The 16,967-nt window shown below is 32.4% G+C and overlaps 1 protein-coding gene across 4 annotated transcripts; it reads left to right on the top strand.

Annotated features, from left to right (window-relative positions):
- The first annotated feature begins 4,117 nt into the window (after positions 1-4,117).
- On the top strand, positions 4,118-15,381 carry LOC116767198 (receptor-type tyrosine-protein phosphatase N2). Of its 4 annotated transcripts, XM_032657407.2 has the most exons (23): positions 4,122-4,531; positions 6,188-6,277; positions 6,411-6,464; positions 6,540-6,603; positions 6,677-6,811; positions 6,904-6,997; positions 7,071-7,185; positions 7,635-8,147; positions 8,222-8,359; positions 8,642-8,797; positions 9,426-9,519; positions 9,612-9,701; positions 9,776-9,855; positions 9,922-9,989; positions 10,060-10,278; positions 10,399-10,544; positions 10,615-10,669; positions 10,749-10,970; positions 11,043-11,240; positions 11,362-11,528; positions 11,628-11,681; positions 13,878-14,055; positions 14,242-15,381. In XM_032657407.2, exons 2-23 carry the CDS (start codon positions 6,193-6,195, stop codon positions 14,362-14,364), a joined length of 3,048 nt encoding a protein of 1,015 aa, XP_032513298.2. In that variant the 5' UTR covers positions 4,122-4,531; positions 6,188-6,192; the 3' UTR covers positions 14,365-15,381. The 4 variants fall into 4 exon arrangements, with proteins under 4 accessions (XP_061383211.1, XP_061383210.1, XP_061383212.1 ...); XM_061527227.1 differs by having other exon boundaries at positions 4,118-4,531; positions 10,444-10,544; positions 10,749-11,240; XM_061527226.1 differs by having other exon boundaries at positions 4,118-4,531; positions 10,749-11,240.
- The last annotated feature ends 1,586 nt before the right edge of the window (positions 15,382-16,967 follow it).

The raw sequence follows: 16,967 nt of genomic DNA, 5'->3' as shown, positions 1-16,967 counted from the left end.
TTCTGCAATGTACATTACAATTATATAAGCACATTCTCAAGCACATTGAATAACTTTGAAATAACTTCACTAATTTCAAATTTCCAATTCAAGTGGCTTGTCTACTGGATTTTGTGCTATTCATGATAATTTACTAATATATTAATTACTACATTTACAAGTGGATTAAAGAGATTCACCAGTTTTAAGCTTACGTATTTACAAAACTATAGTTTGTAAGCAAAATATGTATAACGGGTTTACTTTGCGTATTTTATCAACGTATTTTGCGTATTTTTTTAACCGACGCGACGTTTCAACTACTTTGCATTAATCGTCATTACGGTCAAGGCAGATAAAAATGTTTGGTAATCAAAATGTCTTATTTAAATGTGTAGGTACTCGCAAGTCTTAGACCGAAAGTTAACAACTTTGTTATAAAGTTAATACGTTTTATTTGGCAGTCTTTCACACTTACCATAAGAGTTTCAAAGTTTGTCTCGGTTGTTCTGAATTCGTGAACTATTAATTAGTAGCTGTTGCCAGCGGCTCCGTCCGCATGTTGGTCGCTTTTCGCATAACTTAAAATTGACCATAACTTCTTGTTCCCTTAACCGATTTTGACGAAACAACGTTTTAACAATGCTCCTAATTATATGTAACCCAACTGTGAAAACCGCGTTCAAACCCGTTGAGTAGTTTTGAAGTTATAACCTACCAGACAGACAGACAGACAGACAGACAGACAAAAATTCCAAAAAGTGTTTTTTTGGTTTCTGTGACTCTTCTTTAATTGCCTCCTATCAGTTTTTTTGAAAAATATTTAATGTACAGACATGCGATTTTTACTGTCTTATTATATGTATATGATTATCAGGTCTGTTTTTAAAGGTGTACCTAATTATACATATTACTAGTTTTTTTTTGTAAAAATATTTCACTTTCTAAAGCTACTTCAATCAGTCATAAATAGTTTGAAGAGTTTCAGTTGTCTAATAAAATCACGAGGCGATTTGACAGACATTTTTTTGTATTTATACATAGAAAATAAGTATAATTTTTTGACGGTTTTTCAATAAAAATTATAATAGTATTCAATTCAATTAAATTCGCCTCCGTGGTTACATTCTCGATAGCAAAAATCTTCACGCCTTAATAAAAAAAGATCGAGCTGCTGATCCAAGATACCTACTAGACCGATAGCCTTAACAAATACCATATGTAAAAAACTTTTCCTTGGTTTTATAAACGAGAATGACGTGATTTATGCAAATTTCGTAAAGGTATTTTAGTCCAAATCACCAGAAAGGTTTTTACCCGGGTTTCTGGATGCCTAGAAAACAACACTTTGTTGTCGGAGAGCTAGAAGATGCTAGGAAAAGCGAGAGGCAAATTAGAGTTTGATAGATAGACTTAGAGAACGCGTTCGGGTCGATGCAACATGAATTAATGCTATTCGCGCTAATATGATATAACTTTCCAACACTAGTTAGTGATATGATTGTTCATATTACTCAAAAGTAAAGTTTTATATAATAAATACACAAAATACATAAATGTCACTATTTGTGTCTTGGTAGGCGGAATACAAGATATATCTTATACGATCCGGGATTATGGTTAGGCGGTCAATGCGTTTCTACGGTCATATAAATGATTCCATTTAAATTTCTCAGTCGTAAGATAGATATATTGGCCGTACTCTATGCTTAGAAGGAATATGAGATAGCTTTCAAAACTATCTTAACAAGGTCGATAACCAACCGATTAGTAACGTCAAGAAAGCTTGAATCTACGATAATTACCTGACGTCAGGTTTGAATTGGCCTTTCGTAATCTGTGATCTTCATAAAACAATATTGTCAAAGTTAGATGCAAGTGTCAGGAAGATGTTGAAGTTGTGGCTCGAGCTTACGCTACCGGCTGATTCGTCATCTTTTGGGATGAAAGTTAAAAGGCCATCAGAATTCTATAAACACCTAATAGTATCCAAGAGATATATCCTGGGAAGTACCATGTTACGTCATTACATCAAATATAGATAAATTAAAGACTTATCTTCGGCAAGACAAGAATTCTAAATAAAAGATCCATGCAATGAGCTTAGAAATGCAGAACGAGTGAACACATAAGAGATTTTTGCATCCCATTATCATTGAAATGGAGCAGCTATATTCATGATTGGTCGTCAGCATTGCTAATTTTATCTTAATGCATTCTAGATGACACTCTCAGTTCAGAGTAATTTACTAAGATGGGGTAAAGGTACCGAAAAAATTTGCAACGTCTGCGGCGAGGCAGTTGAAACTGCTTAGCATTTGCTTGTAAGGTACTCCTGGATACTCGATACTCGCGTTGTCGCGATAGGGTTTTAGAAATCATACGTGAAGCGGTTAGTCTTTTGGTAGTCAGAGTTCAAAAAGAAATACCCACTAACAATATATCAATAGGTTTGGTGAGAGAAGTCAGTAGGGCTATAAAACCAAATGTCAAGCCTTACTCTAATTTGAATGATGAATACTTATAATATACAATATAAAATCCCAGGTTATATTTGTGCGTCGGCGTCCAGTACAGACATATTTCTGTATGCGCGAATTTTAAAGCGCGTTGTGTTAATAGAACTTACGGTTCCTTGGGAAAGCAACATGCCCCAAGATCATGCCATAAAGGTCATCAAGTATTACCAGCTTACTAACAAACTCACTAAGAATAGGTTCGTCGTAAATTTGTACGCGGTAGAAGTGCGAGCGAGAGACTGGGAAGAGAAAAGACTTGGTCCTATCCAGAATTAACATCAATGAATTCCTAGTATGTACTTCGAAGGCAGCCCTAGTAGGTTCGTTTTAGGTAGAAAGAGGAGCTTGCATGGTGGAGGTGAACGTTTAACGCGCGTTAAATAGGGGCCCCTTAAGTCTAAACCTGGGTCGTAACCACTTTTGAAGCTCTTCTCTCTGCAACGCGTTGGACCCGACACGACGGTGAATCCACGGAACGCTGAGAAGTTTCGTGTCTTTTTTGGAAAATAACATTAAAAGCAATATATTTTCAGTTAGTCCTAAAATTTTATGTCACAATCAAATCATACAATTATACAATTAGGCATTTTAATTTCAATAATAATTAACATATGTTTTCATTATTAAAAAAACGCATTGTGATGTGTAATCTGAAATGTAGTCGGAATCAATTTAACGAATAAGCGAACTAACCTAAGTAAGGTAACGAAAGTTAATATAAATCCGCCCTGAACAACCTAACGGTGACCTACTAAAAATAATATAAGGCGATAGTACATCGGATCGATCGTTTAGTGCAGTTTATCTTCTCTCCATCAGACGTCCAAGATCCTTTATCTTGATATCCAATAAAGCCTTAAGAACCTCCCACGCAATTTAATATATTTGTATAAAGCTCTCTTCATACATATCAACTAAATCTTCTTATATTTATAATATCTAGCGAAACACAACTCACGAAAAAAATTAAGTTAAGGTAAGTTAAGTTAAAATGCGAAAAGGATAGTACTACCGGCATTGTTGATTGTGTTTAAGTGAATGATGTTAATCTGACCTCCGCGTGTTATCAAGGACAAACCATTAGTTCACTACCGCCTTCTTTTTACAAATTAATGTCTACGTAGTAGTTCGTATACTATGTGGATATAGCATTATTTCTCGACCTATTTACGACATTAAGTCTACGGAATCCTATTTTTCAATTGCCTTTTTGTTAAACATACCTATCTTAAAATCATGCTTGATTAAAACTGTGACTTAACTTTTGATGGTAAAATTGGTGTAAATAAATAGTCTAGGTTCTTAGCAATAACGTAATCCAATAGCAAATTCATACAGCATAACAAGTCCATAAGATATGTTGTCATATATTTAATAAAAGTACTGGGAATATGAAAACTTATTGCGTATCGCTTAAACAATTTTAATTAAAGCTTTCAGTAATCCTCTTTATTGATGTAATCGTTTTATTATGGTAAAAAAATGTCATAAGGGCAACGAAATATATGTGTGTATATTGTGTAGCTAACGAAGTATCGACTATGCCTTTATCACTTTAGTGTCATTAGCATGTATAACACTGTTCTCCGATAACGTGCCGAGTGGGCGCCATTACTATCCCTTGTGACGATCGCAAAAGCTGACACATTATAGGACCTATATTGTATTGTGGTATATTATTACATTATTAACACTACATTACCACCCCAAATCGAAATTGCTATTTATTCAGTCGAACCATTCCTGACGGTAGCTGTTTAAGTGTGGAAGCTTTGAGAGGGATCGCTAATATCACGTTATCTAATGATGATTGAAGTATAACATCCAGTGGAATCGTGTCGTTATGTAGGCGGGGAAGTGGCATCGTGTGAATGGAGGAGCGCATGATCGATACAGCGGAGTGCGCAGGTCCCACCAACTAAGTACAGCTGTAGTCTTTGCATCTTATCGTGCAAGTCGTTCTAAACGGCGTCACGCTCTCGGAAGAATTTATTATCACGGATATGTTCCGGCTTTTTTGGCGGATCTAAACGGTATGTACTGTTAATTGTTTGTACTGAATGTTTTGTAACACACCCTTAATGCGCGCTTCACTAGAAATATAATATAAGCCTTATAATAAAATGTTATTATTTGTTTGTTTGTGCGCTGGATAGGATTAATGATTTTCGAAAAATAGTAATTTATTAAAAAAAAAAAAAACATAAATATAGAGATCTATAGTACATCTAAAATTTCTTAATACAATTAAATTCGATTCAAAACATTCTTTCTAATTATTCATTAGTATTTTAGATAATACAAGCAATAGTATTAAAAAAATATTTTTTTATTATTTTACTGTATTTGTATGTATATAATGATTTCCGTTTAAAAATAGAATAATAAATTGAGATAAAATATTCTCGCCATTCCCGGTTTGCGTGGGCAGTACCTAAAGGGCATGAGCGCCTACGTCAGAGCTAACAATTTATAGATTTTCGTGTATTTGCGTTGTAATACAATTTATTACAATAATATCTATAAAAGAAATTAATAGTTTAGATATCTGGTATATTTTCAATAACAGTGTAGTTTCACTCAAGGATTTCCTCAGTTTGTTCCACCGTATTCGATACCAACCCCTGGCATTTGCTTGTCTATTAATAGAATTTTCTTTGTGTACCTCCTGTTTTCCCCGCTCAGTCGGAGGTGGATATTTCAATTTATCCGGATATTTTTATCGACTTGGATCCAGAGAACTTATTTATAGTTTACTTAAGTTATATAATACATACATACGATAGTTATTTTTAACCGTTGTATTACAATTATTTTATTTTACCGTTCATAGTTGATAATGTTGATATTAGAGTTTTATTAAATTAATTATGTTCATCGGACTAAATTTGGTTTAGTTGTTTCGTGTAACTTTGCAGCTGACATTTAGTTTTAAATTTCTTTTACTTAGAATGACGTTGGGCACATTGAATATAAAATATAAAGGGAACTTTTTTAAATTTAGAAATGATGCTATGATGTTAAAATGAGATAAGAAACTTTTTAATGAAACTTTGGAGGTTTTTCCACCCACCTGTTGATTTAAAGCGTTTATTTGTAATTTCCCAGCTGTAAGAGACACTAAATATTTCTGTTTGGTTTTCTTTACGTTAATGTATGAATACATTTAAACATTTTAAGTAATAATCGTATAGAGATAGTGATAGTAAAATATTAAAGGCTCTCTTGTTTTATATCGTGGTCTTAAAACGACGCAAAGTTATTAACTTTTATATCCAATATTACCTATATTAGCTTACCAATATTCTGCACGCCGATAAAACTTTTTTATCATGAAGCCTTTTATTTCGCCAAAAACAGGGGATATATGTTGAGTTTTTTAGTTAAGTTTAAATTGGAGCAAAATATACCCTCAACTGTTTGATCTCCTTAATTTTGTGCCTTTTATTTTAGTTAATTTATTCTTTTAATTTAGTTATATTTATTGTTCTAAATAATTTTTTTGGAATCTTTACGTCTTTAAGACTACAATATAATGCGCATTATAGGGACATTTATTCTTGTATTGTACAGAAATAATTTTATGACATTCAATGTTAAAGAAATGTATAATTTCTATATACCGACGGACGATTTATTGATTTGTTTATTATTATTGTTTGTATTCTAACGGAGGTTTGTGTTTGCAGATGTAATGAGCCGTACGTGCTATCGGCAGGCTCTGTGGGCGCTGGCGGTGATATGTACGCTGGCGCCCTCGAATGCCGACGGGAATATTGGTAAATATATAATAATTAATAGTTGATTGACGTTACTTTAAAATAGAATATATAGAAAGTTATGAGTACAAAACAACTTGAAGTAAATTGAGTTACTTAATTTTATTTACTTAAAAAAATTAATCTGTTTTAGGTTGTTTGTTTAGCTCGTCCTTATGCATTGACGGAGCTGAGTGGTGCTATGATGGTAAGCTATAACATATAACATAGCTTAGTTTCATTTAGATAAATATACCAGCAGTTATTTTTATTTATTTTTTAGATTTCGCATTTGGAAAATGCATACCGATCTATGACAACGATCCCGAAGAGGGGTCACTTTACCAGTAAGTAGTTTCTGTACATTACAATATTGTAAATAAAATCTCGATAGAATTAACAGAATTTGACGTTTTAAAGATATGACATGAGCTCTACGCAGCTACAGTGGTTCGAGAGGGAGTTGCAACAACTAGCAGCCCAAGGCTACCGCTGGGAGCACGCATTCACGCAATGTATGCTGCAAAGTATGTTGTACGCTCTACGACATCACCTGTGAGTATTTGATGGCTTGATGTAGCGAATGAATGCTATTTGTATGTTGGGTCCTTTAAAATTATGTGATACGTACAACAATACCTCCGCAGGGATCCAAATCAAGTTAACTCAAAGCTGTGTGAGCATTTCGCGGATCCCAAGCTAAGTGCGGGAGTAACAAACGTTGGAGACGAAACGTTGGATGTGAGTTTTTTTTATGAACTAGAAATGAAAAAATATGACATTATTCGGTTCTAACGGACAACACACATTTTAGGCTAACTCTGATGAAACAGCGTACATAAGATTCGTACCAAACACTAAATTGATCGACTCAGATTATGCAAATGAAGTATATAATCCACCCTTACTTGACGATGAAGAACCTAAAGGTATTTATTTTAATCGATCTATTAATAATGATTAGATTAAAATTGAACACAATAATTGACTGAAATTTAACGGTCGTTTCATCTAATTTTTATTTGGTGTATATAATTTTATTTATAGAAGCGTTTATTTCATTAAATTAGGAAGTCAGATTATGATTAAATTTTAATTTCCTAAACAGTTACTTCATTACTCATATGTGTAATTTTATACGATTGCTTTTTGTAAAATTAAAAAAAAAATCTATTTGTAAATCCCTTCTTTATATTAAAGATTACCGTTTATTTAGGAAAAAGTAAATAAATATATACCCTTGATTCATAAAAGTATACCAATATTTTTAATGTATCCTTTTCGGGAGGGTTGCTTCCTTTCATGATGCCTATTCAATATAAAATTTTATTTATTAAATGTACATTTTTGTTTTGACATGTTTAACAAATATTTTTAGGCGATGATTTATCTATGAAAATTGAAGATTTAGAACCTGTTGAAGATACAAACGATAAAATACGAAATATAATGCTAATGAGTGGGGTCGAATCACCTGTGATTGTACCATTTGAAGGCTTTAGAGAACGCTTACAAGCTGAAGAGGAAGCACGACATCATGTACCTAAGGACAGTATCATTAATTATGATAAAGAAAAAAAATCCTTGAACGCAAATAACAATCAAGAAAAGCCAGTTAATGAACTCCCAGATGAAGAACGGTTATTGGCTCATTTTCGTAAATACAAAATAAAACCACCACCCTTCACAGCGGAATACTTGACTGCTAACAGATTCTCACCATTGGATGAAGAAATAAGATCGAATGCTCTGGAAAAATACAAGCAAAGCTTTCTAGAAAAGAACTTCCCATTTGAATATGAAAACCCAGAAGATATTTCAGAAGCAAGGAGCTATGTAGAAACCCCATCTAGCGAATTAAATGAAGACGAAGGAACAACTAATGAAAAGGGTGGGTATATCATCCTACAACTATATATTATTCTGAAACATTTTAGAAATTTAGTTTATTTTAAACTCTTTTAGAAAACAATTCCAAAGAAATAAACCCAAAGAACATGGAATATTTAATGAACTATTGGCGTGAAATTGTTGGTGCAAAATTAAAACCTCAAGAAAATTTATATGCTGAAGGAGGTCCATTAAAAACGGATGAACTGCAAGGTATGCAAATTTTATAGTTTATTATGTGTAATTTAAAAAATCTTATTTAAATATTATTTCTTTTCATTTAGGCACTGAAATAGCATTTTGGATATAAGCGTGTTATGTAAATCTTGATCAGGCTATCAACTAACTATAGCAAAGACAATTTTCTTCTCTAGGTTTTTGTTTCCGTTATTTTTTTGTTAATTCTGTTCTTTTAAAAACAACATCACAATACATGGTGAGAACCCAAAACTTTAAACCGCCCATTAGTTTTTACCAAAATCGCTGATGTTTCAGGTGAAAATTCAAAATTTTATTTATCTCAAGATTTGCAAGACTTAGTTAATAGAGAATGGGGATTTAAGCGTAGGGAAAGAGATGATGTTAAAAAGCCTGGGCCGCGTGTGGACGCAAAAGCATTAAAGATTTTATACAGCAATAAATCAGTGACAGGTTAGTGTCACGGTGGCCTGAGATAACTGTTTTAGACTCTCGATGTTTGTGCCCAATGGTTCCAAATATGTGCTGGTCTAGCGTTCCTCATGGATAATTAATTTTAATTTTATGGATTATTGCACCGCCACGTCGTATCCTAGAAAAACCGCACTAAATGTTAGCCTCTGCAGCACATTATCTTCATAACACGAAACGCATGAGTCTGTCGTTCTCCTGAAATGTCTTATATTTTAATTTTATTTTGTTCTATTTCCTTTTTTTTTTTCTTATGTGTTCATGTTTGAATTCACTAATTTATCTTAATAATACTGGCTTAAGTCGTAACGTGTAAACTGTATTTGTAAAAAATCCTCTGTAAAAAAACTGTTTTACTTTTTTATCACTTATAATTGTAATTGAGTTAGCTGCGATTATTTTGAACAGTTTTTTTACATTTAAAAATAAATACAGGATAAATTTTATGATTGTACCCAATAGGTTATTTATGTTTTTAAGGCTTTCTTGTGTCAATTGAGGGATCAAAGTGCATGATATTAAAATCCTCTGTGCACTGTCGTTCGAAAATTATTTTACTTTAATGATACTTACATAATTAGCAGTGTTCAACATTATTTTTCTCTTTCAGCCCAATCATCCAATCAGAATCAGATTATGTCGGACCACGATCACAACGATTACGACTACGACCCATCTTACGCGTTTGTAACTTTTCACAATAGGTATGATGTTTCACGGTGTGATTGATTATTTATTTTTCTTATTATATCCTTGATATAGCTTAGCTTAAACGCCTATTACTTTCTCGTACCAGGTTTTTGACAGACTGGGAGAAAGGTATTTCATTCATAACACGTCTTGAAGAGATGTTGGGCTTAGAAAAAAATACGTTTACAAATCCCCGGTAAATGACATTTTCTGCGATTGCTCTTTTATATTTTATCGAAGTAATATTTTTTTTTATAAAATATTTTGCAGAGTTGATCCCAGCGAAGTCACATTTAAAGTAGAAAAAAATAGCAAAGGCTACGATGCAGCAGATGTTGCTAAGCAAATTGGTAAGAGTGATTCACATAAAATAATAAATTGCATTATCCAAAATATTCTAACACATTAAATTTTAGACGTTATCAAGGAAAAAGTACGTAAGGACACTGGAGCACAAATACAATCGGCTGGAGTTGGAGATAGGGTGAGTTTCTTTCGATTCCAAAGTTATAGGTTAGAACAACTATTTTAACATTCCATTTTTATATTTATAGAGCAAATATCCAATGATTCGTAACTCCGAGTCCAAGGAGAATCAACTATTTGGTTTGGATTATCCAGTACTACTAGCACTTGTGGGTAGTTTGTCAGTTCTTATCGTGGGAGCAGTGGTGTTTGCTGTTTTGTTGAAGAGGGATATGAGTGCTAGGCGGAAGATGCAGGGCTTGGCTTCAGCAGCTGAGATCGACGCTGAGGCTACAAGGGATTATCAGGTCTTAAATAATGTATAAAACTCAGATCACTTAGATATAATATAAAATTTTTGTTCAATAAATTGTGGATAGGAAGTACCTATTTTAATAAAAAATTGAAGAATATTTGAAATGAATCAGGAACTTTGTCGTGCTCGCATGTCCGGTAAATGGACGGGCACGCAGACCGCAGTCGCTCCTCCAACTGAACCTCCGCAAAGGATTACGTCGCTATCACGTGACCCTGACGGGAATTCACCCTCTACTAGATCAAGCACTTCATCTTGGTAAGTTTATGTTCTGGATTTTTATGCAAGATTATTTGACGTTGTAGCGTTTATCCAATCATTTTTTTAGGAGTGAGGAACCGGCTTTGACTAATATGGACATTTCCACGGGACATATGGTTTTGGTAAGTTGCAGGATAATAATTATTATATGTTTTAGCAAAGACATTCAGCGTACTATTCATAATAACATCACTCTCATAGGCTTACATGGAAGACCATCTCCGAAACAAGGATCGCCTGGAACAAGAATGGCAAGCGCTTTGCGCTTATGAAGCTGAACCATGTGCTACCGCAGCGGCCCTGAAACCTGAGAATAACGGCAAGAACCGTTGCGCCGATGTCTTGCCTTACGACCATTCCAGAGTCATTCTCAACACTCTCTCCAATCACCTTGGATCTGATTATATCAACGCATCGACGATAGTGAGTTGTCATATTTTAAGTCAAATATCTGATGCTAATTACATAAATAATCACTTAAATCCTCTTAAACAGACTGACCACGACCCACGTAACCCGGCCTACATAGCGGCAGCTGGTCCATTGGTGCAAACAGCTCCGGATTTCTGGCAGATGGTATGGGAACAAGGCAGTGTAGTCATGGTGATGTTAACCCGCCTCACTGAAAACGGACAACAGCTCTGTCATCGATATTGGCCTGAAGAGGGTTCAGAACTGTACCACATTTATGAGGTATTATAAACTCTGATGAATAAACCCAGTTATTGTTTTTTAATAATTTCTTTGGCTTTTGAGCACTACGAATTATATAAATTATACAAACAACTAATTCGTGAATGTGGTATTGTAATAGGTCCATCTCGTGAGCGAGCACATTTGGTGTGACGACTATTTGGTCCGAAGCTTCTATCTGAAGAACCAACGTACTGGCGAAACTCGTACTGTCACACAGTTCCACTTCCTCTCGTGGCCCGAGAATGGAGTACCAGCTTCTACCAAGGCATTGCTTGAGTTCAGAAGGTATGGCAAATAAAATAATATTATAGTCCTGGATATCATATATTCGTCCATGATGTTGCTTTTAAGTATTTATTAATCGTTTATGTGTTTTGCTTACAGGAAGGTGAATAAGTCTTACCGCGGAAGATCTTGTCCGATTGTTGTCCATTGCAGGTGAGGAAGAAAATTATTGTTTTCGCTAGATTTAATTCTCACGTATTCACTGTTACTGATATTTTATCAAAATGGTTGTGTGAGATATTATCTTTTAATCAGTCAAAGATACACAACATGCGTTTTATGGATAACGCATATTAAAAGTGACAAATCTTAATTATGATAATTTTTATCTATAACATAATAATGAACTATGAAACTGTGTTTCATACGCAAGTAATCTAAATTTGCTGAAATTTAAAAGATTATCAAAATGTCACCGGAGTGTTTGATAGATATAGATATCATTTTTTTAGACGGATTTTTCTTTATATATTTTTTAACGTAGTTCAAAATTAATGTTTAATTTTTGGGTGTAAAAATATCTTTGTTGAACCTGAAATAAGCAATTCATTTTTCTTTATAGATGTTAGGGATTCATCGCTAGCTCTTCTCTTGTGCTACCTAATACCTAACATTATCTCTTAATTTTAAAATAGTAGATGGATGCATTTTCCCTTTAAGATAGCGACAATTAGTAAAAAAACACAAATAACAAATCAAATTAGTTACTTAATATACACACATATATATATTTTATATATATATATATATATATATAAAATATATATATATAAAATATATATATATATATATAAAATATATATATATATATATATAAAATATATATATATATATATCGGATTTTATTACAAATTCATTGTTTTAAAGACAGGACGCCAGCCTCGCTGACGTCTCTAATGTCACTTGTTTCAGTAAGTTCCAGATATTTTAAAATGAAACTTCAATTCTTCTAAATGTTCTTGTATTTCTCGAAGGTTCTTTATGCTCCGCACTCGCTGAACTCTGCAGTCCTCTGTCGTGCGTCCAGACGTCATATTTCAACCAGAATTCAAACATAGTTCTATTCTCTTTGATTTCGTTTTACTTTTAACAATAGTAACGACGACCAATAAGGTGTTATAATAATTGGTGCCAGTTATTTCCATGTTGCATCCGTCATTGAAGCTGCTTGCGCCGATATATATATATATATATAGGTTATATACGTTAGAAGAAGATTTAGACATGGCATTAACAAAGGTGTTGAGTGCTAAAATACAATAATGGTGTAAATAAATAAAACATTATTTGTTTTTTAATCAATGTCTTACTTAGCTCAACAGTATGATAAAAATTTTCAAACGGATGCTGTTAAGACATATACCATTTAATAACATTATTTTAAGTTATTCCTAACACAAGTCAAAATTATTTTTGTTAATAAAGAAATAGGTTGAGATGCAGGATATTTTTATTATATATGAGCTAAGTACAATCCTATTTATATTATTATTGGGGCCAAGTGCTAATATTTTGAAAAAATAATTAATTATGACACAAATTTCTGTAAAATTCCTGTAAATTTTCCGGCAAATATTCGATGTCTCTTTCTAAGACTTCTTATTTTCTCTGCTTATATTATTTTGTGACAGATCAATGAAGGCATCTTCACACTTTTTATGTCTAAAATAGATTTGCATCTTATCAATAGATTTATTTCTTTCCATGGCTCTCAGTCTGTAATTTTTTTTGTGTGCACTATTTATGGTTTATCTCTCCTTACTAACAAAGAAAAAATGTTTGGCACTTACATCCAACGTCATATATGACATCTATAATTCTATGAATCATTTCCAAAATTAGCATAAAGTCTTGTTGGCACTTTGCATCTTTGACATGGTATATCTGTACAAAATAGTTTCAATAATAGTTGAAGATCCGATGTCGAATTTGTAGGGCATATTTACTTTTCCTCAGACATTAGTTTCTACTTTTGAAAATCAATGTTTTTAACGTAATGGAAACCTTATAGACGCTGCGATAATATCAACAACACAATAATTTTCTTTAAAATATATATTTTTAAGATCTATTCTTTTATATTATAGTTAAAATACAATATTGGCAATTATCAAAGATTTCGTATTTGTTTTGCAAAATTGTAATGAATCCCGTTATAATTTTTTTTGGATTCTTGCTGGGGCTGTGCGTAATCTTTTGTTATCATTTATATAGTCCTGTAACTAAAAATTTTCCCAAAACTTATCGATATTCCTTTTTTTCGTGTTGTGAATTGTCGAATAAAGTGCCTTAATGTACAGTCTATCTATTGTATGAAACCTATATTAAGTCTTGTAAATTATTTTGCAGTAATGGAGCCGGTCGAACCGGTACATACTGTTTGATCGACATGGTTCTCAACCGCATGGCTAAAGGTGCAAAGGAAATTGACATCGCCGCTACTTTGGAGCACATCCGCGACCAACGCACACGCACCGTCGCTACCAAACAGCAGTTTGAATTCGTACTGATGGCTGTTGCAGAAGAGGTAACTTATATTACCTATCTCATCAAAATATTTAACTGCCAAAATAATTCATTTTAATGGACGCGTTTTTACTTTTTTTTCTAATAGAGAAAGGGCATTTTGAATGTAATAACATTTAAGTTAAATATTCCACCTTCCAAGAGCACCTTCATAAAATCAATAGCTAATTCTATTATCTACATCAAGGTACACGCTATACTAAAAGCCTTACCAGCCCATCTACAACAGCTGCAGGAGAAGAAGGACAAAGAGAAGGAGAAAGAAAAAGGATCAGAGAAAGAAGGCACTGATAAAGACAAACCAAACTAAATGACGCAATGCTTTTACCGACACGATCTTGTTACCTAATATTAGGGCGGTCTTTAGTTAACATTGGCACTAAAGTTTTCATAGTAGATATTATTTTATATCTATCAGTTAACATATATTCATATTCTTATTTATTCACATACATATGAAACTAGAGCCGCCGCTAGTTATGTTTGTTAGATAAAATTTTACGTAAATGGGTAATTCGAATTGAGATTCATAGTTAAAAATGTAATACTTTGTCAGCTGAGCACGTCTTTGGGATCTTAGTAATTGAGTCTCTTTTCGATGTATTATGGATTCACGATTTAAATTTAATATTATTTAATGGATATTTAACTTTTAAGAAAAAAGTATTTATTCGTTTTGCTTGAAACTACAATGTTGTTTGATAAAATGTTTATACTTATATATGTGGTATATTTTAATGTATGCAGACATGTAACTGTCCTATTAAGATTATTTAAAAGAAGATGAAATATTTACATGGTATTTTCAAAGAGCCTACAGAATTGAATATTTTTTTTAAACGAATACTTCGTAAATAATACAAGTATTGAAAACTTTAGGGATCATTAATGTCAAATTATCGGGTATCTTAAAAGATAGCACGTCTACTTCCCCAGCTAACATTATATTTCCTTTCACTAAAAATGTTTCGGCGGTCATAATAATATATTGAATATTTTGAATTCATATTTCCTTGTTACTATACGTATGACATAATTTTTGTTATTTGCAATTACTATGCTGGCTATAATTTTAGTGTCGATTTATAAATTATAAGGAAACAGTGTTTTGAACCATATCCCGATAACGGTATACCTGAGGAATCATATAGATAACTATTTACAGGCTAAAACAATAGAGGTAGCACTTGTCTATGTACGGTTTATAAAATATTACTAAATTTATTGCATATTACGAAAATGTAAAAAAAAAAAGTTACTTACCAAGATTATGATTGTAGTTTAGATTAAGAGAAAATATATTTAACCGTATTTCTGTATGAAATTATATGTAGTTTTTATGTGAACGATTGAATCTTGGATTTGATTATCGTACCTATTAAAACTTTTAGGTAAAACGATCCCCATTCCTAAATTATTTCCGTCTTAGCTTTAAGTTTCTTTATATAGTTTGTTTAGTTACATATATCCAATGCTAGCGGCTTATCGTAAATGTATCATACTTTTTTAAGGCAACCAGTCTGATATAACAATGCCGCATTACGATTCCTTACAGAACAAAAATTATGCTTTTAAACTTTATTTACGGAATAAAATAAAACTAAGTTATTCGCTGTTACGATTTCTTTTAGTCTTTTAATATTTATAATCTTTTATGTAGGTTTTGATAATACGTAGTTGTAACATTTTATTTTTGTAGAACAAAACCGAAATCCGTTTTATTTAAATAGATATATTTGTGTCACATATTTTCAGAAATGTAAAATTTGTTGAAGACATTTTGAATTTGTATGAACATGCAGGACGTAAGTATATTACAAAAATTAATAATGTCCGTGACTAAATCCACATGATACAAGATTTTCCTGATCTTGGTCTGACTGCCTTTATTATTTCTTAAAAATTATATATTTTACACGAATTGAAGGCCACTACTAAATAACTGAACTTTACACCAAACGCTGAAATATCTCAATACTAATTAGTAATTTATGTTTACGATTATCTTAATGTGTATTATATCTATCGGTGTATAGTAATCTTTGATTAGATTATCAATTTAAGGAATTCCGATAACTTTCAACTTTTTTTATATTTCCTAAACATTTCATCACTCGAAAAGTTAATGAAATGAAAACTATAAATTAGGTATTGACCTTTTTTGTTACCTCGTTCTTTACCAAATTAGAAAACATAAATGATAAGTAAAGCTAAGCGAGATATGCAAACATTAATATTGTATTAACATATGAAAATTTAAAAAATAATAACTTAGTACCGTTCACAAAGTTTAAAAAGAGGACTTGGTAACAAATTGTTTCAGCCACTTTAAATATACTGACGACCTTTTTAAATGACATAAGACCTTCCATAATAAGAATAAAGTTTTTCAACTTGTGATTAGCCAATGTATGCAAGCCTTTTAGTTTTTGATATTTCAATTTTTTTTTTGTCAATCTAACATGCAGCGGTTTTTAACTTAAATAACTCAAGAAGGCCCTAGGTGTTGTCATAAACCCACAATGGTTGATGTAATAAAGGAAAAATATTATTTTGTTCTTATACATATGAAGAGAAACACCAAAAATCATGTTGCTTTTTACAAAACAGTGTTAATAGGTGCAAGAGTTTTCACCAAGTACAAAATCAACATAAGCGGTGGGCCTGTTCTGTTGTCACACCCGGATTTGGAAGGGTTTTTCACGTAATTTTTGACTCAACTAAAGCAAACGAATGCTTACTATTTATCGGGAGGTTGTGGTGAAAAAGTACTGAGTTGTTGGTATGAAGTCATTGAAAAAGCATTAGAGAGCATCACCCTTCACTTCAATCATTTATTGGTATGATTTTTCCCCTAAGGACAGTCTAAAGTCTTGAATATATCTCTATTTTGCGTAAAAGATAGTTTATGCT

Source organism: Danaus plexippus (assembly GCF_018135715.1).
Source record: "Danaus plexippus chromosome 9 unlocalized genomic scaffold, MEX_DaPlex mxdp_24, whole genome shotgun sequence".
In the NCBI taxonomy this organism is placed as follows: domain Eukaryota; kingdom Metazoa; phylum Arthropoda; class Insecta; order Lepidoptera; family Nymphalidae; genus Danaus; species Danaus plexippus.
The sequence above is the reverse complement of the archived record's forward strand: the minus strand, read 5'-3'. Positions and strand labels throughout refer to the sequence as shown.